Here is a 24,526-nt window from a genome sequence, read left to right as displayed (position 1 = left end):
GGAGAACCTCTCTCGCCTGCAAAAACATGCCGCGCATATCATAGATCCGACCAGGCCGCTCGCAGCTCCGCCCCGGGCATCGAGATGTCGAACAGCAGGCAACCCCCAGCAGTAATCATCCTGGAGTCCGAACCTCTGATCACAAAGCCTGCACCTCCCCTCGTACCTCCCTACAGGACGCAACCATCAAAATTGACTTTGAGGAAACTCGGGAGTGGGGGCTCCCAGATGAAAAACACCATACGGAGCGCTCTACGAGCAGAGGTGAAGCTCCAGGTATCCCGAGCTATCAAAAGTCTATCCGACTGCACCGCCTATAGGATCTCCACTGCTAGCAGACGAGCCCTCTCCACCACCTCTTTCGGAGGGGGGCACCTCTCCCCGAACGTAGAAGCATTCCTCGCAAGCCCGCACTGATTCCAGTCTCGACTGCGAGGAACTAGCCAACCATCTAAGAATCTGCCCACAGGCACTGAAAGATGGCATGGTCCAATGACTCCAGAGTCTGACACTCCGCGCACGGTGGGGGAATGGCTATACCCCTCTCCAACAGCAGGAGTCTCGTCAGTAGCCGACCTCAAGTGACCTTCCAAAGGAATAAAGCCACCCTGGGGTGCAGCCCAAACTGCCATATCAAGCCGAAGTCCACCGCCAGCTGCCCCCCTCCCTGGAAGACATCACAGACATCGGCCACTCTGACTGTAGATCTACAGGACGTGCTCCAAACTTTGACGTCAGGGGATGGATGAATCGGAAGTAGGATCGCCCGATTCCGCTCCACAAGAGGCTCACCAAGCAATCGTCTGATCCGGACAATATCTCACCCCTCCCCACTGGGAAGGAGGAGGTCGCACACCCGGAGCCCTCTCCTGCCTCAACACTGACTAAGGTCGGCCAACGCCTCAGCAGGAGCTCTCCACCCAGGCATCCTCCACCACGTCAACTCTATGGTCGTCACCAATCAGCCATCTGCATCTCGACAGGACCATAGGCACATATCTGCATATCTGACGCCAAATCAGCGATACTCTCCGACCCTCGGGTAGGACCGCGCCGCTCCCAAACTGGCCATATCGGGCGATCATCATCTGACTTTAAAAACACTGCGGCTCCAATATGACCCTGGCTGCGTGCCGAGCAATCAGTGTCATGAGAAATAAAAATTAATTAGAAACATAAATAAGCTATTTTTCCACCAATTGAAAATTAAATTTTTTAAAAAAAAATTATTCTTTAGTCATCAAAATTTATGGATAAATTTTTTTATTAAGAATATAAAAGATATTTTGCACAACCTTTCCAAACAAAAAGATGTTCGACCAAATATAAGCCACTCCAAATTGTACCACTTCTCATGATCAACTAAACATATCAAAATCATTTTTTTAGATATTATTTTCTTAAGAATCAGCTTTCCAAAAAAATTATTCCAGCAAGAAAAAATTCTTCCTACGAACCAAATGAGTTCTAAGAAAGAAACCATCTAGGTCTCATAGAGTCTATCCAAACAATTCTCTTATCAAGTAGCAAATAGGATTGGTGCAACTTCCAAATTTATTATCAAACATTAGATCAATTCACTACAAAGTTAGCTAATCAGTATTTTTTTACCCCATAAACTGCCCGAGTAACTTTTGGAGCAACTAGGATTTAAATAATAGAATTTAACCAACATCATTGAAAGCGTCATAGATTGTGTGCAGCGGACCAATTCTCCTTAACCATATTTGATCTAGGGTCAGTTTATCACACCTATATACAAAAGATAAGGGACTTGTATCTCTAGGCACCAAGTTACAAACATTACAGCCATGAGCTCAATTGGGAGAAAGGAGGAAGGAAGATGGAGGAGGAGAAGAAAAGAAAGGAGAAGGAGGTGGTGGATCGGGAGTTTTTATAACCCTCCTCCGGAAGGGATAAGGGTGCCGAACGGCCGTAACGGCCATACTGGCCAACCATTGGACGGTTGTAACCGCTTCCAACAGCCGCAACCTCCTCCGGCCAGCCTCCATGACGGTCGTTCGAAAGCTCATACAGGGGATTGTGCACCCCCCCCCCCTCTCTCTTTTATCTTCTAAATCAGAAGCCGGGCGAGCCTACCGATTTTGGTCCAAGTCAAGCCCAGCTAGCTTGGTTCTTATAGCTAGCGACACCGCGGAGGGAGGTGAGGATGGTAGGTGAGGAGGAGAGGAGGTCGGGCGAGGTGGTGGGCCACGAGCTAGAGCTATAGGAGCGGCCCAATGTATTTGGAGGTCTAAGGCCGTTCTGTTTTTGAGGCCTTTCTTGCAGTAGTCCGATCTAAGGCAAACTCACAGGAGAGCCTTTTTTTCTTTCCATTTTGTCTTCGAGGTCTTTCATACCGTGGAGCTTCTTTGAGCCGGGGCCTTAGGCGACCGTCTCAGTCGCCTAAGGGTTGGGCCGGCCCTAGCCAGAGGCATCGGCAAATCCAACAAACCACTAGCACGGGTCCAGGGAAGTTGTCCTCTCCGCTGCTAGTGGGCCCTAAAATCTCAGAGATGGTGCGGGATATGGAGTCCAGCGCGGCCGTCGGTGAATCATCGGCAAGGAGGGTCTTGTTTGCTTTTTTAATTATTTTATTTGATGAACATGCCGCAAGCTATGGTTAACTTTCTTTTTTTTCAAAACAAAAACAGAAACAAAGAAAAAAAGCAATACCAAACGGGTTTTATAATTTTTGTCTTTTGTTCGATAGAGAGCTCAGAAAGGGAGAGAGACCTACTCACCGTATACTACTTCAGTGCAAAATTTTTGTGAATGCATTGCTCAAGAATCAAACCCAAAGGTTCTCGTTACTAAAGGGATGCATGAACAATAAGGATAGTCCCAGTTCACAGTTTGGCTTTTGCTTAAAAAAAAAAAATATAAATAAACCAGCTAAAAAGAAGAGTGTGTTTATCAGGGATGACATCATACCCACCCTTAAGATCAACAGTCATCCATGCTTCCCTTCAGCCAGAGTCCCGGTTAAGACCATTGTACCAAAACTTCTGCAACTTGAGGTTTTATATTACAAGCATCATCAAACTCCCAACGCACATATCGTTCGTAAATTAAGTAGGATCCCAAGTAGAATGGTATCCCCACCCCCATGGCACTCGGAATGTTGTTATAGGCCCACCAGCCCTAGCCACCTCCCTCACCACAAAGGCAAAGGCTAAGAGAAGAAACTGAGGCAGAAGCTGATACAGTTCTTTCGTTGTGTCGAGAATCCCATCACCCCGAGCAGCGCATTTCCTGGGTAGATTGACCTTGGCGTGTAGCGCCGGGTACTCGGAATCCTCTGCTCCTCGAGGGAATGGTTTGGAGAACATCCAGATGACCGATGGAGAATTACGCATTTAAGTTTTTAGAAAAAATGATAATTTTAACATGGTATCAGAACAGAGGTCTTGAGTTCGAACCCTGTCTCCACACTCTTTAACCCCATTATTAAAAAATTTCATATGTTAGGCTCACCCATTAAAGAAAAGTCCTGCCAGATTGGCGAGCACGAGGTGAGGATGGGGTATGATGTACGCGACGGTGATGTGGTAGAAATTGAACTAGGTAAAGATGACAGGGATGGTGACCATGGAGATGGTGCCGAGCATGCCGGCGAGCAAAAGATAGCCTCCGATCAACATAAGTCGGCCCATCTGTCTCAAAATCTAGGACCAAGTCTCTTTGTGCTTGATGGGCTAGGCGGGCCATTTGAGTTTTGAACAGGACTAATTTTGTCCTTAAGGAGACTCTTGGTGGGCTGGCAACCATCACAACTGAGGACATCAATAGTCGTATTGAGCTGAAGAAAGGGCATGATGCCTTGCTTTTCGCATTGGCACTTGTCAGAGATGCTGTGATAACATAGGACTATAAAGTATGATATGTATGTATGTATATATGTATATAGACACAAACACCTGATAACTATTGAGGCCATTCAAGCTGCTAGGGGTGATTGTTGCTGCATGACAATCTCCCTTTTTGCTTTCAATGGAGGGCCGCAAGAAACACCAGGAAATGAGGGCCCCGACAAGCAATAAGAAATTTATCATGTTAAGGGCTAAGCATTCCCATTACATCATAGGTTCCCGAGAAATCGAAGTAAAATCTAAGACATTTGAATATGGATCATTATTATTAGTAATTGGGCGCATTGCAACCAATTACTCATATTTTCTATGCTAGACTTGTCATTCAATTTTATAATAAATATCTCATTTAATATGTTTCTTTAATTTATTTTAACAGTAATATCCGCATTCATGATACGAGCAAATTATATATAATTTTTCGCATTATGAGGGAAAAAAATAGGAATCACATGGTTTTCCTATTTCAAAAGCTTATGGACATAATTTTTGCCAACATAAATATTAAATTCCAACCTTCAACCAACAAATGGAAAATAAAAGCACAATCTCCGCTAAGAATGTAAATGTGCGTGGCAATTATTTTGACTTGGCCTTGATCATATACTTAGTACAAGATCAGAGTATATCAAGGATCTCAAATATGGTCCAAAGCCAAGTACTTCGAGGGCCACTCAAAAATAACTATTGGAGACTCAATTGTTATAAATAATGGCTCAAAATATAAAGATACAATCTAAGCAACCAGAGATATATAATTTGAGGTCACAATTGAACTTAATATTAGTTAATCCAACTGAGATATCGTAGGATTTACTCAATAACCAATCTATCTCATGGTTAGTCACAGATAACCTGCATACATACATACATACATACATACATACATACATACATACATATATATATATATATATATATATATATATATATATATATATATATATATATATATATATATATATATATATATATATATATATATATATATATATATATATATATATATATATTACTTTTATGATAAAATATCATTTTGTTGAATGTTCTAAAAATATTATTTATTTTTGTTTACTTGTTTATTAAATGAAAGATATAGTATATGACTTTAACCTATTGACTAATTTCGCATTATGCTTAATTTTGTACAGATAAATTTGGATCATGAATTTTTATATCAAGAGAATATGAAACATTCTGTTGGATTCTAGACCAATTATACTTATGGTTGCTATTGGAATATTTTTATTTAGTGGCCTTCAATTTTATTATGGGGATATTATGTTAGTAAATGTTGAAAAAAGTGTGCAGGTGATTGATGTCTTTGAATTATTTTTGAATTGATTTGTTATTGCATATATTCCATGATTTTAGGTTCCATGACTTTCGCTTGGTCCAACCTTCATTTGATAGGGCGGAAAATTTTTTTGCACCATTTTGAAGTTTGGTGGAGCTTCTCTCCTCCGTTGGGGGGCGAAAGCTCTATTGCACCATGCACTATGCCTTACTTCGTAGCACATTTCAATATGCCATGTCAAAGAGGGCAATGGGCATGCACTACGTACAGGAGCTGTCTGGCTTCTTGACATTTTGAGTCACATTTCTATAAGTTACTAAAGCATTTTTTCGTTGCTCAAATAATTCCCCATGGCATCACTAAGATTATTTAAACATTAACAAACACAACAGCTTAGATTTATTATTAAACCATAGCCAGTAATAGGACAAACAGTTGCGTCTTGACATCATTTTCGTTTACGATATCAGCTGGGAAGCAAGCTTTAAGATATAAGCATCAATTTTTCGCGGCCAAGCAACGTAGACGTGTCCACCAAATTGAAATAAAAAAAATAAAATGACATACAAACCTCCTACCAACCTCAACTCGCCCGTCTTACCGATTCCCTACATCCGACTCGGCCGAGGGGTTCCCATGGCCCTGGCCATCTCCCTCAGAACGTACTTCTGAATCTTCCCGGTTGATGTCTTCGGAAGTTCCGGCTTGAAAACCACCGTCTTCGGCGCCATGTAGTGAGGCATCCTCTCCCGGCACCAAGCAATCACCTCCTCCTCCGTCGGCGGCGCCAACACCCCTTCCTTCATGCTAACAAACGCGCACGTGGTCTCCCCCCAGTAGTCGTCCGGCCGCGCCACCACCGCCGCCTCGTTCACCGCCGGGTGTTCATATAGCACCGACTCCACCTCCACCGAGCTCACATTCTCGCCGCCGCTTATGATCACGTCCTTGGACCGGTCCTTGATCTCCACGTACCCGTCCGCATGCATGACCCCTACGTCGCCGGTGTAGAACCAACCGTCCGGCCGCACTGCCTGCTTAGTACCCTCCTCGTCTTTTAAGTAACCAAGCATCACGTACCCGCCGCGGAGAACTATCTCCCCCATTGTAGCACCGTCTCGCCGGACGCTCTGGCCGGTGGCGCCGTCGATGACGTCGATATCTGTCATTGCCAAAGTACGAACCCCTTGTCGCGCTTTGAGTCTGGCCCGTTCCGCCGGCGGCAGCCGGTCCCATTCCGCCTTCCACGCGCAGGACAACGCCATTCCGCCCGTCTCGGTGAGCCCGTACCCGTGGCTAACAGAGAAGCCGAGCGCCTCCACTCGGTGGAGCACCGATGCTGGTGGCGGAGCGCCGGCGGTCAAGATCTGAACCGGGCCGGGGAGGGGCTTGCGGGCGGAGTCCGGGGCGTTGGCGAGCATGTTGAGGACGACGGGGGCGCCGCACATGTGGGTGACTCGGTGGGTGGCGATGGCGGCGTAGATGGTGGCGGCGTCGAAGCGGCGGAGGCAGACGTTGGTGCCGCCGGCGGCAGCGATGCCCCAGGGGTAGCTCCAACCGTTGCCGTGGAACATGGGGAGGGTCCAGAGATAGACCGGTTGCTTGGGGACGGACCACTCGATGAGGGAGTCGACGGTGACGATGTAGAGGCCGCGATGGAAGTGGACGACGCCTTTAGGGGCGGAGGTAGTGCCGGACGTGTAGTTGAGAACCATGGGGTCCCACTCGCTCTTGGGCCGGACCCAGTTGAACTCCGGGTCGCCCACCTCGATTAATTTCTCATAGGTGAGGCCGCCATCGCCGCCGGCGGAAACGTCGGTGGTTTTGCCGTTCTCCTCGTAGGGATCTTCGATGGGGACCACTCGGGGGGGTTGGTGAGAGTGGGGGAGGAGTCGGAGGGCGTCGCGGAGGAGGGGGAGGGACAGGGGATCGACGAAGACGAGTTTTGAACCGCCGTGGTGGAGGAGGACGGAGATGGTGCGGGCGTCGAGGCGGATGTTGATGGTGTTGAGGACGGCGCCGCTCATCGGGACGCCGAAGTGCATCTCGTAAATGGCCGGCACATTCGGGGCCAGCACCGAGACCTGCAAAAAGATCGTACTTTTAGCAGCAAGATCGAATTTTAATTTGAGCAGAGATTATGATCGATGGAGAGAAAATTTAAAATCCGTTTCTGGATGGGAATGGGATTGGATGGGAGCCATGCATACGACGTCGCCGCGAGAGATGCCGAGGGAGGAGAGGGAGGAGGCGAGGCGGAGGCAGCGTCGGAGGGTCTGGGACCAGGTGAAGACGGTGCGGTGGTAGATGACGGAAGGGCAGTCACCGTAGACAGTGGTGGTGCGCTCGAGGAAGCCCAGAGGAGTCAGCGGGCAGCTGTTGGCGGCGTTAGGCTTCATCCGGTCCATGGCGTCGTCTCCGTCTATGTTCTCTGTCTGAGAGTGAGAGTGAGAGAGAGAGAGAGAGAGAGAGAGAGGGGCGGGAGCCGGGAGGAGGAGAGTTGGCTTGGCTCGGAGCTTTTTCTAAATATTTTCATTTGGTTAGAATTTTTTTAAAATATAGTATTTTTTTTAGAAATAAAATTTTTATATGTTATGGAAAAGAAAAGTGAATTAGAGACATGAATAAACTATTTTTCTACATATTGAAAATTGAATTTTTTTTTCCAAAATTATCTTGTAGCCATTAAAATTGCATAAGATCTTTTTTTATATATTAAGAGTATAATAGATATTTTTTATAATTTTTTTTAAAAAATAAATGCTCAACAAAATATAAGCTACTTCTGAATGTACCACTTCTTATGATCAACCAAATATGTCAAAACTAGGCATCATATTTTTAAGAATTAGCTTTCCAAAAACATATTCCAACAAAGAAAAATTCTTCCTACGATTCAAATGAGTCCTAAGAAAGATATGCTAGGTCTCATAGAGTACATGCAAACAATTCTCTGACATATAGGGCTCGTTTGGTTCGCAGGAAAAGGAGGGGGGAAAGTGTGGTCAACGGGAAAGTAATGAAATGCCTCTTGTTTGGTTGGAGTTTTCAAAGGAGAGAGATGGGAAAGTTGTATTCCCATGGGAATATGATTCCCACATTTCATGGAAAAGTCTTTCCCATGAGAAACATGGGAAAGTTACTTTCCCATGAGGTGGGAATCACTCCTTTTTTATTTTTTTTCCAAAAAGACCCTTCAGCATTAAAGAAGCATTAAAGAGGCATTAAAGACCTAATTTTTATTAAGGGCATAATAGGAATTATACATAACTTTCCTAGGAAAGTGGATGGTCAACCAAACATAAGCACTTTGGAAATTTGTCACTTTCCCATGGTTAACCAAACATGCCAAAAGTACTTTCCTAGGTATCCTCTTCCTAGGAATCTGATTCCCAGGAATCATATTCCTAGGAGGGAAAATACTTCCCGCAAACCAAACGAGCCCATAGGATTGGTGCAACTTCCTAATTTATTATCAAACATTAGATCAATTCACTACAAAGTTAGCAAATCAGTATTTTCTTACCCCATAAACTGCTGGAGTAACTTTTGGAGCAACTAGGATTTAAATAATAGAATTTAACCAGCATCATTGGAGGCGTCATAGATTGTCGGCAGAGGACCAATTCGTCCTTAACTATATTTGATCTAGGATCAGTCCATCTCACCTATATACAAATAAGGGACTCGTATCTTTGGGCACTAAGTTACAAACGTTACACGTAGGAGTAGGGCCTAGCTACAAATGTAAAGCCAAAGGTGAGCACGCAACCTTGCCCAAGCCATCTTTCACAAGAAAATTCTAATATGAGGAGGCACATCGAGTTTCCATATGCGGAACTATTTCGGCCAAATTCTGCTAGATTAGGAAGTTTTTTGCCCAGAATTAATACTAGTTCAGAGTGGGCTTGGGTTGGAATGTTAGGGTTCAAAAAATTGACGGAACCCATTTGAAGCCCAAGAGGGCCTGAAAATATATACCTGGTCAAGTCAACCCAGTCAGACTTGAGCTTCATGTTCGCATTTTGGGCTTGCTTCGGGTTGACTCGGTCCATCGACGCTCCTCCAAATAACTCGGTATCACAAGATTGGAATTACCTTTGCTTTCCTGCTGGTTGTAATGCTGTGATAGGATTTCAGTGCATGATTAAATCGCAAAATAAACTGCAATTGAAGCTCTAGAACGTATAATAATATCATCTGCATAAAAGTAAAAGAAGAATTATAGTTTTTTTTTTTTTTTTTGGTAAAAACGGCAATTCTTATAGCTCTAAGATGAATACATCTTGCCAAGTCAAGAGAAAGTAAAATGTACAAGGGTTGGGGTATGCTCCCCGCCGATGTCCACAAAAACTCTCGGGAGTGTCAAGGGACAAAAGAGGTGACTCAGTCTGCAACACTGTTCGCATCCCTGAACACATATGATATCTGAACCTTCCTAAACTCCCGGACCAGTCTGCAACACTCTCGGATGAAAGGATGGCCATCACTGTACTTATCCACTCCCCGAAAGAATTATAGTATCTTTGGCACTCACCAATATCGATGCCTTTTCACAGAGCAATCATGTATGTGAGAGTTGGGAATATTAGTGAAGGTTTGAGAACAAAGAATAAACAGTAAGGAGATAAAGTTATCTCCCTGCTTGATATCTTTTGCAGACATAATTCTATCTAGTATGCTGATCATCAATGACTGCTGAAAGAACATGCGAGTTACAGGCCCAAATCCAGTTGATCCTCCTAGTTGGAAAATATAATTCGGTCATAACATGAGTAATGGCTTCCAAGTTAAGTTTATGATAGGTCTATTTCATGTCTAGCTTATAATTCATACTAGAATCCCCATCTTTTAAGATAAAAAAATGCAACTCCTCCTGAAAATTTAAAATATTCACACTGATATCCCTGCCAGCTACAAAGGTGTAACTAATTCGAAACCAATCAATGCAGATAGCAAGGATTCAAGATTGTTTACCAACACCCGCACTGTAATGGGGTTCCCATTAATAGAATTGAACAAATCATGAATTTGGCAGAGGATGACATAGCAGCTCTATTTTCTTGCATTGGCAACCACATATTTTTTCAGCAATTTCAGAAATTCTCAGGATTATTTTTCATGGAACCTGGTTCACACTCCCTAGCATGATCCATGTAGCACTATTTATTTTGTATGAACATTGGATGTTCTGATTTACATTTTTTATATGAATTATGGATAGTCTTTCTGTGGGGTGATATATAGAAGGATAAATTTTGGAGAGGTTTATATCATAAGCAACTTTTGGATCTTGCAGAAGCTCTCTGAAGTAGAACGTTTCTGTGTTCTGTACTTTCCAATTCTCCCTTCCATCTCTGGATGATGGATGAACCACTCTCAAGCTTCTATATCTATCTTACTTCGATCACATTGGAAGAATATATGTTTCAAATCAAATGCAGGCAAGGGCCATATTCCTTGCGTGAAAGAAAGATTTCATTTTTTTCATATGAATCTACCATTGGATGGTGCAGTAATTATTTTAGGGTTTGCGGAGGCAGATGAACAAAAAAAAAATGGTGTGCTTTGAAATCTATGCAAATTGTGTTAATGAAGAATAATTATTTTTTCATGCCAAAGATACACTTATGGACATAATGGATTGAATATTAACATTTATTTGGCACTTCTTAGGCACGATAATTTTACAAACTATTTTATATTTTTATTTAAAAGATATGGGAAGTATTATCTCATCTACAAAGATAAGAAAGAGAATTTCATTTTTTTTTTCTTCTCCGTTCAAGGGTGAAGTATAGCCAATCAGAGAAACTCCCCATATCTCTTAAATTATTTTAATCTCCAAACTTTTGATGAGTTCATTGTTAGGATCGTTCCACCAAAACCCCGCAATAATTGAACATAGTATGCTCCACCTCCTCCAAGATACCAATCCCAGACCCCCAGCTCGCCGTCCAACCGGCTTCCTACATCCGACTTGGCCGAGGGGACGCCATGGCCTTGGCCATCTCCCTCAACACATACTTCTGAATCTTCCCCGTTGAAGTCTTCGGCAATTCCGGCTTGAACACCACCGTCTTGGGCACCATGTAGCGCGGCATCCTCTCCCGGCACCAAGCAATCACCTCCGCCTCCGTCGGCGGCGCCGCCATTCCTTCCTTTATGCTCACAAAAGCGCACGGCGTTTCCCCCCAGTATTCGTCCGGCCGCGCCACCACCGCCGCCTCGTTCACCGCCGGGTGGCCATACAACACCGACTCCACCTCCACCGAGCTCAAATTCTCGCCGCCGCTGATGATCACGTCCTTTGATCTGTCCTTGATCTCCACGTACCCGTCTGCATGCATGACCCCGACGTCCCCGGTGTAGAACCATCCGTCCTGCCGCACCGCCCGGCTCGTCGCCTCCTCGTCTTTTAGATAGCCGAGCATCACGCACCCGCCGCGGAGGACTATCTCGCCCAAGGTGGCGCCGTCCCGCTTGACGCTCTCGCCGGTGGAGCCGTCGATGACGTCGATCTCGGCCATGGCCAAAGTTCGAACACCTTGTCGCGCCTTGAGTCTGGCCCGCTCCGCCGCCGGCAGCCGGTCCCACTCCCCCTTCCATGCGCAGGACACCGCCAGCCCCGCCGTCTCGGTGAGCCCGTACCCATGGCTGATGGAGAAGCCGAGCGCCTCCGCGCGGTGGAGCACCGCCGCCGGCGGCGGCGCGCCGGCTGTGAGGATTTGGACCGGGCCGGGGAGCGGCTTTCTCGCGGAGTCCGGAGCGTTGGCGAGCATGTTGAGGACGACGGGGGCGCCGCACATGTGGGTCACGCGGTGGGTGGCGAGGGCGGCGTAGATGGTGGCGGAGTCGAAGCGGCGGAGGCAGATGTTGGTGCCGCCGGCGGCGGCGATGCCCCAGGGGTAGCTCCAACCGTTGGCATGGAACATAGGGAGGGTCCAGAGATAGACGGGGCGCTTGGGGACGGACCAGTCGATGAGGGAGTCGACGGTGATGATGAAGAGACCGCGGTGGCAGTGGACGACGCCTTTTGGAGCGGAGGTGGTGCCGGAGGTGTAATTGAGGACCATGGGGTCCCACTCGCTCTTGGGGCGGACCCAATTGAACTCCGGGTCGCCCATCTCGATCAATTTCTCATAGGTGAGGCCGCCGCCCGCGGCGAAAAGATCGGAGCTTTTGGCGTTCTCTTCGTCGGGGTCTTCGATGGGGACTACTCGGGGGGGTTGGTGGGAGTGAGGGAGGAAGCGCAGGGCGTCGCGGAGGAGGGGGAGGGACAGGGGATCGACGAAGACGAGCTTGGAGCCGCTGTGGTGGAGGAGGACGGAGATGGTGCGGGCGTCGAGGCGGATGTTGATGGTGTTGAGGACGGCGCCGCTCATCGGGACGCCGAAGTGCATCTCGTACATTGCCGGCACGTTGGGCGCCAGCACCGAGACCTGGAAAATGTTGTATGTTTTTAAGCAACAAGATCAAATTTCTAGCCAAAAGATCGAACTTTTAGCAGATATTTGGAGATTGATTTGAGGAAAAAGACGGGATCTTGGACGGGAATTGGAGGAGGTTGGATTGATACCACGTCGCCGCGGGAGATGCCGAGGGAACAGAGGGAGGAGGCGAGACGGAGGCAGCGGCGGAGGGTCTGGGACCAGGTGTAGACGGTGCGGTGGTAGACAACGGAGGGGCAGTCGCCATAGACGGTGGCGGTGCGCTCGAGGAAGCCCAGTGGGGTGAGGGGACTGCGGTTGGCGGCATTGGGTCTCATTCGATCCATGGCGTCGTCTCTACTTCGATTTCTCCTTCTCTGCTCTGTGTGGAGAGAGAGAGAGAGAGAGAGAGAGAGAGAGAGAGAGAGAGAGCGAGTGATAGGTGGAAGGAAGTCGGCCATGTCCATTCGTCTTTAATGGCGTGTAGTCAAGGATGGCTGGATGGGTGTTGACTTGCGATGTAACGGGAATCATATGGGAGGCCACTAAACAAACAGATCGGCGGACTTCTTATCCCGTCATATTTTTTGGCATATCCATTATTTAAAAAAATAAAAATTAATATTTTTTTCTAATAGAGCACTCAACTTTATGATTAAAAAAATATACTTCCTAATTGTTAGATGTTTTTCACCGGTCACTAGATGGCGTTAATCATCTCGCAAGTTAACACATCCTTAAATAAATCCATATATAGTTTCTAGAACATAATGTTCAGAATTACACAATACATAATCATATAATATATACTTAATAAATTAGATAAAATTAGAAAACTATGTACTGTGTATTGATACTGATGAACACTATTCTAAAAAGATATGTGTTAATTTATCTAGAGGTGTATATTGGATTACTATTGGGTGTATATCAAAAAGTCTTGCATTATATATAAGAAAGTCAATGCATATGTATCATCCAGTCATATAGTGTGTAATGGTGAATATGATGTTCTCGAAACTATGTAATAATTTGTTTAGCGATATGTATTAGTTTACTAGATATCTAATTTGCTAGGTGCGTATTATCTGGTCATATATAGTATATTGGTGAACACCATAATCTATAAATTGTGTATCGTTATATCTAGAAGTGTGTATTAGCTTGCTGAATAATTAATTTGCACAAGATATATATCATCTAGCCATGTCATGGATATTGGTAAAAAATGAGGAAGAAAAAGGATGTGGCATTTCTTTTGTAGTCACGAGATTGAGGACTTTGTTAATAAGAGAATCTTTAGCTTTTAGGTTTTTTTTCAAAACGGTCGCTAGGAGGAAATATGGCAAGATAAAAAGTTGGTCCTATATTTCTTTTTTCGTTGCCCATCGCATATGATTTTTGTTAGGTAATTGATTTTAATATGGCCAAGTATACTAATATCAGTAGTTATATGGGGAGAACTACGCAAAAATAAACCACCAGCTTAGATAATAAATAGTTGCTAGCATTTGCGCGCGCGCGCGTATACATATATATATATATATATTGAATAATGGGGCACTCCATATAGATAACCCGATCTATTGAATGTAATCTATTATCAAAAATTATGTAATTTGGAGATCTATAACTTATTATTAATTGATTTAAAAATTAAACAATTTAAATAATATAAAGCAATACATATTTTTTTTTGACTCTTTGTTGCATATATTGAGGATTTTTAAATCATATGATTTTTTTCGACAAAATGATCTATTCTATTCCATTAGTAGATTCTATATACTTTAGAACAATTCATATACTATTTGACTATAGAACGGCAAGATTATTTACGAAATAAGATTGGCTAGTCCAGAATCACAAAATTAAATACCAAATTTTATCCATATGCAAAAAAAAAGTAAATATTAGAGAGAGAAGAACAGATAATTGATCAAGAGAATATTTTTTTTAAAAAATCGAATATAAAAATCAAGTGACCTACCCGGCTCTCTTTATCGTTCTAAGTCTCTCTCCCCTCTAACACTTAAAAATGCCTCCTCTCCCATTTTTCTAAAAGATGCCTCTCTCTCTTCCCTGTGAGGAACAATCTGGAATGAGGGCCGGCAATCCGAGACAAGGACATAATAAATAAAGTCCATAAAAATAAGGACGAGATAATAAGACGAGATAAATGGCAAAATAAAACTATGCCGACCGGAGCCTTGTTGTATGTTGAGCCTGAGGCTCAACTAAGCTAACCTATACCAACACTAAATCCAAAATTTAGATTATAATACAAGGCTAGACAAATTTCCAATAAAATAGAAATTTAGGAATGGCATTTTTCAGGCTATCAGAAACATGAACGTGGCAGAGAATAATAGAATGGCATTATTTCGTTGCATCGATAAAAACCACAAATCACCTCATTTTCTTCAACGTTTGTTTTCTATTTATTTATGATCATGCCTCGTGAAGCATGGCTGATGATAAGAAAACTCTTCATCTAGAAGCACACAGTCGTCCCCTCCCCTTGTCAACTATATCGCGACACGGAAAAGGATCGATCTTGGAAAAATCTATTAGAAATTTCTCTGTTTGCGGGCCAGGATTTTGTACTTCTATTCCACATTAAAAAAAAAAGATTTTGTCCTTTAGAAAAATTTCCAATTGAGGCGGGGTCAAAGCATTGAGGAACGCTACTTTAAAATATGAACCCCAAGCAACAGGGTCCACAACTGAGATAATATTTTGGCAAATGAGAAATAATTGAAGTACACCACATGAGCCTTTTCTTGAAGTTAAATGTCCACACATTTTTAGTCTTAAAATTTCTCATAAGAGCCTATGCTAGTGGCCCATTTTGGGAGTCCTTGCATGGCAAATTCACTTGGGTTTCGCATTGTTATAATATTTTTCATTTTCTATAGTTTTAGATAGATATTGTTATAACGGTTAGTGTTCACATTGTACCAAGGTGGAAAGAAATGCGATCATTAGTGGAGCTGTGTCCAATTCGTCTCAAGATGTTACATATCAGGACAGGAAAGCCGGCCAGCTACTCACACAAATCAAAATTGTCTTTTTTTTTTTTTTATGTAAGCTCTCTTTCATAGCCATTGTGTCCGACACTTCATCAACATCATCAAGAATTTGTGAGACAAAAACAACTGAGCCTAACTATATTTACTTAATCGATGTAAAATTTACTTGCATATAAGGATATGTACAATACACACACATATATGATAATAACTCTATTATTATTATTATTATAAGTTGGGTTGGATATATTAACAGTGCCCATAAAAAAAAATACGGCTAACATAGGATGAGGCATGCCATGAAGTCATATCGCTGATGCTAGCAGTGACACATGCAGCTCCTCTAGAAGCTGAAATTAGTTTACAAAGCATTCACAATGACTTCTCTCAGACCCTCATCTTCTGCATCCAAGAAAAGTAATAAAACTTCTGAGCGTATGACAGAGCTATCTACCTACCTGAGTCCTGACTCCTGAGATATATATATATATATATATATATATATATATATATTGACCTCCTTGCATTGTTGACTAAGAGTCGGTCTTTCTCTAAGCAACCATCCTTGATCGGTTGCTCTGGCGGCCGGTAGGATGCATAAAAATAGAAGTTCAGTAACAAGTGGACATCATGTACCTGAAATCACGGATCTCTGCTGTAGTGAAATTAATTGCATAGAGAAGGAGGCTAATTCTTTTGATGGGGACAAATGAGAGAGATATTAAACATCAAAAAACAAAAACTCCGTGCTGTAGTGGAATTAATTGTAACATTGACAGCAAAACTACCTTTTTTTTTCCTTATTTTTTATTTTTTTTTAACAACCTCAACAGATTATTATGTTTTTAATGATCTTTCTCGAACCGAGGTGGGCAAAAGGTTATGGCAACTCGAAATTTTTTCTTCCAAATTTTGTTTTTTTGAAAGAGAAGCCATATTGTTTGGTCAAAATGACATTTCATAAAGAAATGACGTATAGATTCCAACTCAAAAGAATAAAAGACACAAGCTAAGATATGAGGCCAGCATCCGCATTAATCTCTTACATCTCGAGATATGGACGTTTGTAACCAAAAATGGCCGCCGACATAATTTCACCAAAGTCGGGAAGCTTGCAGGAGGAGTTAAAAAATTTAAAAAAAGGATCAAGGCAATGACTGATGCCATTTGATTTATAGGATGTTTCATGAATCTGTACAGTATTACTCGAAACTTTATAACAACACTTTCTTTCTTGCTATGTTTTAATGACTCACAGTCCTATCACTTCAATTGACTATCCAACTTACTATGCGGGGGCCCAATCCAACAGACCTAGCCAGCTTGCTCCACTTGACCTGCTAGACCCACTGTGGCCCAGCCCAGTGGGAGCCGAGCGTGCTTCGCACATGACGGGTGGAAGACTCTCATCGGGAATCTTCTATTCATCTGCAAACCCCGATACTCCAGTTAGAAATCGGAGACCTAGGGGCTGCTAGAAGCCTGATACCCACTCCCCTCCATGACCCTCCATCATCGAGCATAGCCCCACTTTCTCCTTCTTTTCTTCCTTCGAGTTCGTCGTTTCCTAATATTGTGCCCGTCGAAAACCGGGGTCGCAATGCTCACGAAAGCCAAGGTAAGATTCCGATCTCCTCCCTTATCCTTCTTGTCATCTTCCCTTGTGTTGGTGCTTGTTGCCGATTGAGAAATCTGCCGATTTTCTGATTGTGTCTACCACCGGTATTCGTCGCCGAAAGCCTCGGCCTCTCCTTTACATCATCGGCCAATGCCAGGAGCCCCATCCATCGGCAAATGAGTTGGAACATGAAAGCCACCTAGTAAAAAATGTCCCCTGTTTAACCCCCTCTTTCCTTTTCTGTGCCGGTCGCCATCGCCAACCGCTGATTGCAGGACCTCCGATTGCACCATCGTCCCCCTCTATTGCTGGCCCTCCGGTACACTCTTCCTTCTATTTTCGCGTCTCTTCCCCGAGTCCCTAATCTCTCTCCGTCTCGAGCTCCAGTGTCTTCTCCCATGGCGGCGGCCGCAACGGCGGCCCCTTTGGGTTGGCAACCGCAGGGCCAAGGGGTCGACGACGAGAACCTAGTCTTTGAGACGAGCCCCGGGTGGAGGCCATCACGAGCTTCGACCAGATGGGGATCCACGACGACCTCCTCCGGGGGATCTACGCCTACGGCTTCGAGAAACCCTCCGCCATTCAGCAGTGGGCTGTCATTCCTATCATCCACGGCCGCGACGTCATCGCCCAGGGCACAGTTCGCATAGACGTGCTATGCGGAAACCGTCCGCATAGCAGGTCGATGCGGAACGTGTCCGCATGGACTTGCTATGCGGAACGTTCCCGCATGGAATGTCTATGGGGGACCGTTCCCGCATGGAATGTCTATGCGGCTTTGTTTCGCATAGACATTCTATGCGGACTGTTACGATAAACTTTATGCGGACAGTTGCCACATAAATATTGTATGCGGACTTTCTGATAGCCTAGTTATGCGGACTGTATCCGCATAATAACTATGTAGAACCAGCGTGCTGTTTCCGCATAGGATCTTTATGCGGTTTGTCCCGCCTCCATGGGGTCTACTAGTCGCCGCTCGATCAAGATCAGATGGCTTACGTTTAGGATAGGCCCCAAGGTGTGCAAGATTGCTTCTCCTCGCCCCCGCGGGCACCTCCACCGCTCCGCCGAGCCCTTCATTGACCACTCCACCGCTCCGCCGAGCCCCAAGGACGCCTCGACACCTCTCTCCGCCGTCGATCTCGACCCATGGCACACTCTCCCTCCGAAGGTAAAGTTAGGCTACCGTTCAGGATTTTCGGAGGGGGTACTACACGGCATTGGACCCGAGGTTGAGGAGAAGAACACGAAGGAGAAGCGAAGCAGGACGAAGACGAGAAGGAGCACAAGGGGATTGCATGATTAACTTAATTACTTTAGTTGAAATTAAAAATAATCAAAAGAAATTGAACATATTTTATTTCGAAGATTGCCTGGTTGCCAACATCCAGTACAAATGCTCTCAACTCTTTATCTTATTTTTTTTGTTCATATATAATATTTAGCAGCCATATTATCTTAAAATTTCGAGGAGACGAGAGGAATGGCATCTAAGGACACTTGAGCTGGCCTTCAAAAGAAATTAAACATATTTTATTTCGAAGATTGCCTGGTTGCCAACATCCAGTACAAATGCTCTCAACTCTCTATCTTATTTTTTTTGGTTCATATATAATATTTAGCAGCCATATTATCTTAAAATTTCGAGAGGAGAGGAGAGGAATGGCATCTAAGGACACTTGAGCTGGCCTTTAGGATTCCTCATGTTGGCGTAGCAAGGGCACATGGCACGAGTTTCCGCAGAAGTGCCAGGAGGGACGCAGCTGCACTTGCCGCAGCAAACCCCACACATCTTCTTGCACATCTTTTGCTTCCAAGACTTGCTGCACCGCACCGCACACGCTTCTCCACAGTCTGCAAAACAAGAAACAAGCGCTTTCAGCCCTGCTTTATGTTTGGAATTCCAATCAATCTTGCCATGGGCTATATCTAAGTTAAAAGATTAAGGAGTGGGGTAGTACGTACTTATTGTAGGCTTAGGCGCCTGAAGGAGAGATCTCCCATTGGTCGTCATCACCTGCACACAAATCATCAAAGGTTAGCATGATGATACTACATTATATAAATTAAAGCATCCAACTTGCAAGGTTGTTTTGAAGGCTGGTAGAGAAAATATTGAAGGGAACCCAACAAGAGCTCGCTACTGGATAGACTTATGGATCGAAGTCATTTTACAAGCAAGGTGAACTAAAAAGGACAAATATAAACTTGGAGTGAACTATTATTAGATATTTTATTTGTTGATGATTCCATAGATGTACTTATGCTCGTTTGGTTTAATTCATCTGATTTATCCAAGAAAAAAAAAAACGGAGTGAACAAGAAGTCTTTTATTTGCTAGTTCACCTAAAAGATAGCTTCATCTCTTATTATAAGAGAGAAAAAAAGACCCCTCTACTACTTAGGATGAGTTACATTATTTCCAGCCGGATTTCCTGTCCTTTGAACTCATTTTTAGAGGTCTGAAGCATTGCTCTGAAGAATGAATGAATAAATAAATAAAGATAGATGCAAACATTTATGCATAAAGAAACACAAGGCTTTGCTACACATTGCACGACCTTACCAAATCATGATCAAGTGTGGGGCGAGAATCGACAAGATGAACTGAAAGGATGAAAAGGAGCAGAAGAAATGGCAGAAAAGAATTGGAGAGCGCCATGAAAGGCAATGGCTGGTAAGTAAAAGATGCAAGAGGCACTCCGATTGAGCTCTTAAAATGATGGCAAAGGCTGAGAGAGACCGCTTCAATTTATAGGGAGGAAGCCGAGCATTCCAGAGGAGCAGGTAAACACAGAGCGTGGGATGATAACATCATGTCATGGGCGGGCACAGAGCACAGCTAAGACTCCAGCTGTATTACATCCTACTCTCTTTTGCTCGGCACCTTGCATCCGAGCCAGCTGTTATCACCACCAGGTAAGAATAAGCTTCGACTTTCTCTATTTTAGCTCCTGTTTTGTGCCAATTGGATTTGGAGATGGGATTTCAAGGTGAGCGGGAGGAGTTGAACTCACTTCACGCGTATATGTTTAAAAGGACGCGCTTCATGTGGCAGACCGATTTCAATTTCCGAGGCATTTTGGAGGGCTCAGGGAGCTTCCTGCCAACCTCTCCATCAAACCCCAATTGCCTCCGGCGAGTTGTTTGACTCCAGTGGAGTTTGTTAATTAGATTTTGCCCCAGATTGGACTTTCTACTGAAAGATTCGAATGCGGAAAAAAAAAAAAGTCAGTCATAATTCTTACTAGTGGCGCGGGTCATGGAGGCTCATTCGATTTAAGGCATCCCACATATTTAGTGGGTTGAATGCATATGAATCCAGACCTCTCATACGAAGATAAGAAGCTTTACCAACTCAACCAGTATTATTATTACAGTTAATTTGAAAGAGTATGAGCTGTAAACTTCTTTGTAGTACAACTTGACCTAGCTGGCCTTTAGATGCCTAATGCTATGAGTGCGCTCAAATATTAATCATTGCCCATCATTTTGAAAGTTCAAGCTATAGCAAATGTAGTAGTGCGATCTTATTCCTTTTGACAAACCTCATCAATATCATCATTAGCGAGCCTTTCACTTTCATCAAATACAAACGCAAAACGCTTGGTTCATTGGACGGTTTTTTGGAATTACTTAACTTAGGTCATATTTGTATTTTGTGGACCATAGCAAGTGACACTCCTTTAAACAGATGCTCAAGCAAAAGAAATAAAAAAAAAATCCGACACTTTTTAATGCATATACACACGTTTATATTATCAATGCTTTTTAAAACGTCGCAAAAACGTCGGCAATTTGGATAGCGAAATTTCATTTAGTGACGCTTTGTAGAAGTGTCAGCAATTACCGATGCTTTTAAATGTTAGAAACTGTCGACGCTAATTTTTAGATAAGTTGCTGATATAAAGTTTGAGAGTTATTCGACATATTTCTTAGTATTTTGATTTCATAATCTTAGCAGATGGCTTGCCCTCAAATATTTCTTCTGCCTTGCATGCAGAACAATGGGCTAAAATCCACTGAGGTCACCAAGATATAAAAATAACATAAATGTCTTCGACATTTATATTCAATGCTAGATAAAGCAGAGATCTGGCCGCCTTCGCAGCATGACCTAGTCTCTTTTCGCACCCCCTCAAGCTTCAGAACATCAAAGATGGTTTTCGACTTATATACGAAGAGAGAGGTCTGGCAACAAAGGGGACTGAATTCTAGGTACGTAGAGACTTCGTTACTGTGTGCGGACAAGACTGATCTCCCTGTGGCTGTGAGATGCGTGCCAGAGATATTGATCATGCACTTAATCAAAAAGCCATGCACGCTGTAAAGGAAGGTGCTGGGTTGTGCGTCCATCCCAAGCGCGTGATATTTTCTCAGCTGAGTCCATCTAGTCCCGCAAAGGTTCAACTGGCACGTGAGAAGCCCCATGAGTCAAAGGCAAGGAATTCCAAGTCAAGCTTCTAGCAACAAATAGTCTTATTTTATAGATTTCAACATATTAAAGTTTAATTTAATAAATCAGTAAGGTAGCGTGTCGGTTCGGTTCAAGCCGGTGTGACATATGGTTTGATCTGATAAAGCATAGGGTAGTGTAATTTGGCACGGTCTGACTGGGTTTGAGTGCCAACTAGCATGAACCAAATTGAGGCTAAGAAAGACTGGAAACATGCTCGGAGTCTTCATTCTTATTATATTTTTCTATTAGTATTTGGCATTCACGGAGCACGTATGTAGAAGCTTTGAGTCAAATAATTACTGTTACATGAAAGAAAATTGACAAGATTTACCGGATATGCTCGAAAGATAAATAACATTTTGTTACTTTTGTTGCAGTGTATAATATTTCATTGTTTTTGTGTGCAAATTTTACATCGAGAGAAACTGGAGGGCTTTGAAGTTTAGCATGTACATATTGAACTGCAAACATTCTGCAGAACCCAACAAACTGGTCCGGTCCACTTGACTAGCCCAGTTATCTTGGCCCAAAATGAGAGAAATAAAAAAAATATTTATTGATATTGATATTTTTATTGATTGTCCTATCACAGGCGACAATGTGGCACTATCAATTGCCTCGTCATGGACGAAAAATGTGATCGAAATTTGGCCTAAAGTCGAAAAGATTATTGATCTTGGATCCAGATCAAGTTAAAAAAAAATAGAATAAAAAGCTGCTTTACAATACTATTGAAGATTTATGAGATATTATATGATATATCACTCTCGAGTAGTTAGATTTTTATTAATATTTGATGTACATATCTATATTGCTTATTCAAGCATTATTGATAGTTGGTTTGTGATTTCATAATGTGTATAATAATTTTTGATTTCTTACTATTTTTAAACTTATATTATTATGTTGATATAGATTTGTGGAGATTCTTACTATCGTTTGGTATTTAGCTATAGTTGGGATCACGGATGATAGAATGAATAGGTAGACCACCATTAATACTAGTTAAATGATTAAATTTTATAATTATACTACTTTTGTTGTTCGTTATGAATTGATATCATTATTATTTAGTAATATTGATGCTGTAATAAATTTTTAAGCCTTGCAAATTTTCTAATCGTCACTAAGAAATATGCGCTGTGTTACGTAGCCGATCCGGATATTAAATTTAAGGTGTGACACTTTCCACAATATTAAAACAAGACATATGCAATGCCATTCTCTGTTCTGCAAAGCAGGGATCGCATTCCATATCCTCAAAGATGATAGAGGCCAAAAAAAAAAAAGAAAAAAAAGACAAATCACACAAAACTCAAAAGGCAATTCAATAATTATAGAAAAGGTAAGAATCAATAGAAAAACTAGAATGCTAAATTGAGAATTTTCATTATACAAGTAGAGGTACACAGAGATTACATACTATGGTAGCACTCAGGGGTGGCACTCCAACCCCAAATGCCGCTCCACCTTCTTATTATATATATATTCCGAAACTATGTTACAACCTTTTATTCCACGTAAAAACGCCGTTCCTGATTACGTAATTACTATAAGCGCTACCACAAGGGCAAGCCACCAACCCAAGCCATCATCTCAAGGGCATTTGCGCGCGCCACCATGGGTGGTCAAGGCAGCATAGCAAGGGCAAGTCTCATAGTTGCCATAGGTGCCAGGAGGAACACAGTTGCACCTCGAGCAGCAAGTCCCACAAGCCCTCTTGCAAAGGTTAGGCCTCGACGACAGCCGGCACCTCGCTGAACATGCCTCTCCACAGTCTGATCATGGGAAGCAACAATAGAGATAAAAACGTTAGAACGGTGGCTTCTTCCTAGTCTTTTGTTTATGGTAATTAAAACCTATATGCTCGACCAAAGATTAGTACGAGGGTATTACTTATGGAAACGTTAGAGAGAAGAGACCTTCCCGACCCTTCGCTCGCCAACTGCAAGCAAGAAATTTCATCAGAAAACGATCAAGAATAATATAAAGGAAGAAGGCCAACAAGAGTTTCTGCATGCAGTGGATATACCATTTCAGATTCAGACACCAGACGCGGCTCCGCGAGATAAAACGCAAACAGAAGTAGGAGGAGGGAAGCAATGAGAAAACGAGAAGGAGCCATTAAGAGAAGGTGAGGGAATGCCAAGGTTGAAAGGGTCCTCTAGGAGAGAAGATGTTTGTGTGATGCCTGCGAACCGTGCTGAGCTTCTAAGATTGTTCACGAGCTGAGAAGCCAAAAGAGGAGCACTATTTATAGGAAAAGTTGTAGAGGAGGCAGCAGAAAAAAGATATCTCTCATTGATACACAGGTTGGGACTAAGAGATGAGGTTGACCGATTTCTTTATGTGTGCTTTGGTTTCATAATAAAAGGGGCTCACGTATCCTTCCGGAGTTTGGACCGTTGGTCTCATTGCTTTCAAAGGTATATCTGGGGGTTCATGGTTGGCAGGCCGGATGAGCCTTGGGGTACAGCTAAGTCATAGCTGGATGAATAGTTGTTCTCTTTTCTCTCGAAGCCTCCATCATTGAACCATGTAATCATATCATGTCTCCATACTTTCCACCTGCCCGCCAACCCTCAGTCCTCACCCTCCTGAGCCCTGTACGCGAGCAGGAAGCTTCTTGCTGGCATTTAGGTCCCATCCGACCCAGCTGCTTTTTTATTTTTTTATTTTTTTTTTAATGATAAAAATCTAATCAAATGTTCGCTGAACCGATATCGAGACTCGTACCACTTGGTATCCGATACGAGCCAGTACCAGTTCAACTTCGAACTAGACAAAACCATCTGATTTCGGCCGATTTTGGCAT

General features: G+C 43.2%; 4 protein-coding genes and 1 long non-coding RNA gene across 5 annotated transcripts; 1 reads left to right on the top strand and 4 right to left on the bottom strand.

Annotated features, from left to right (window-relative positions):
* Positions 1-5,545: 5,545 nt before the first annotated feature.
* Positions 5,546-7,673, bottom strand: LOC103716977 (probable acyl-activating enzyme 5, peroxisomal). Its single transcript, XM_008805203.4, has 2 exons — positions 7,380-7,673; positions 5,546-7,253 (listed from the first exon to the last, which is right to left on the bottom strand). The coding sequence occupies exons 1-2, from the start codon at positions 7,575-7,577 to the stop codon at positions 5,778-5,780; spliced, it is 1,674 nt and encodes a 557-aa protein (XP_008803425.1). The 5' UTR covers positions 7,578-7,673; the 3' UTR covers positions 5,546-5,777.
* Positions 7,674-10,806: 3,133 nt separating this feature from the next.
* On the bottom strand, positions 10,807-13,110 carry LOC103716989 (probable acyl-activating enzyme 5, peroxisomal). Its single transcript, XM_008805211.4, has 2 exons — positions 12,749-13,110; positions 10,807-12,611 (listed from the first exon to the last, which is right to left on the bottom strand). The coding sequence occupies exons 1-2, from the start codon at positions 13,064-13,066 to the stop codon at positions 11,139-11,141; spliced, it is 1,791 nt and encodes a 596-aa protein (XP_008803433.2). The 5' UTR covers positions 13,067-13,110; the 3' UTR covers positions 10,807-11,138.
* Positions 13,111-18,758: 5,648 nt separating this feature from the next.
* LOC103716996 (peamaclein-like) lies at positions 18,759-20,065 on the bottom strand. The gene is made up of 3 exons (XM_008805222.4): positions 19,819-20,065; positions 19,218-19,269; positions 18,759-19,106 (listed from the first exon to the last, which is right to left on the bottom strand). Exons 1-3 carry the CDS (start codon positions 19,912-19,914, stop codon positions 18,922-18,924), a joined length of 333 nt encoding a protein of 110 aa, XP_008803444.1. The 5' UTR covers positions 19,915-20,065; the 3' UTR covers positions 18,759-18,921.
* A 13-nt stretch (positions 20,066-20,078) lies between these two features.
* Positions 20,079-20,613, top strand: LOC113463420. Its single transcript, XR_003387612.2, has 2 exons — positions 20,079-20,171; positions 20,292-20,613. It is a non-coding gene; the product is annotated as an uncharacterized LOC113463420 (long non-coding RNA).
* Positions 20,614-23,069: 2,456 nt separating this feature from the next.
* On the bottom strand, positions 23,070-24,089 carry LOC103717005 (snakin-2). The gene is made up of 3 exons (XM_008805234.4): positions 23,744-24,089; positions 23,608-23,656; positions 23,070-23,489 (listed from the first exon to the last, which is right to left on the bottom strand). The coding sequence occupies exons 1-3, from the start codon at positions 23,834-23,836 to the stop codon at positions 23,308-23,310; spliced, it is 324 nt and encodes a 107-aa protein (XP_008803456.1). The 5' UTR covers positions 23,837-24,089; the 3' UTR covers positions 23,070-23,307.
* Positions 24,090-24,526: the final 437 nt, after the last annotated feature.

Source organism: Phoenix dactylifera, chromosome 17, assembly GCF_009389715.1.
Source record: "Phoenix dactylifera cultivar Barhee BC4 chromosome 17, palm_55x_up_171113_PBpolish2nd_filt_p, whole genome shotgun sequence".
Classification (NCBI taxonomy): domain Eukaryota; kingdom Viridiplantae; phylum Streptophyta; class Magnoliopsida; order Arecales; family Arecaceae; genus Phoenix; species Phoenix dactylifera.
This window is presented reverse-complemented; position numbering and strand designations above follow the sequence as displayed.

Bases quoted from the DNA above. Each gene is read 5' to 3' on its own strand.
- LOC103716989 (XM_008805211.4), bottom strand. From the start codon at position 13,066: ATGGACATGGCCGACTTCCTTCCACCTATCACTCGCTCTCTCTCTCTC. The intron at 12,612-12,748 runs GTATCAATCCAA...AACATTTTCCAG, and splicing joins GCATCTCCCGCGGCGACGTG to GTCTCGGTGCTGGCGCCCAA.
- LOC103716996 (XM_008805222.4), bottom strand. From the start codon at position 19,914: ATGGCGCTCTCCAATTCTTTTCTGCCATTTCTTCTGCTCCTTTTCATC. The intron at 19,270-19,818 runs GTAAGGTCGTGC...ATTTGTGTGCAG, and splicing joins CCACACTTGATCATGATTTG to GTGATGACGACCAATGGGAG. The intron at 19,107-19,217 runs GTACGTACTACC...CTTGTTTTGCAG, and splicing joins GGCGCCTAAGCCTACAATAA to ACTGTGGAGAAGCGTGTGCG.
- LOC103716977 (XM_008805203.4), bottom strand. From the start codon at position 7,577: ATGGACCGGATGAAGCCTAACGCCGCCAACAGCTGCCCGCTGACTCCT. The intron at 7,254-7,379 runs GTATGCATGGCT...ATCTTTTTGCAG, and splicing joins GCATCTCTCGCGGCGACGTC to GTCTCGGTGCTGGCCCCGAA.
- LOC103717005 (XM_008805234.4), bottom strand. From the start codon at position 23,836: ATGGCTCCTTCTCGTTTTCTCATTGCTTCCCTCCTCCTACTTCTGTTT. The intron at 23,657-23,743 runs GTATATCCACTG...TCTTGCTTGCAG, and splicing joins TGGTGTCTGAATCTGAAATG to TTGGCGAGCGAAGGGTCGGG. The intron at 23,490-23,607 runs GTAATACCCTCG...TCCCATGATCAG, and splicing joins TCTCTCTAACGTTTCCATAA to ACTGTGGAGAGGCATGTTCA.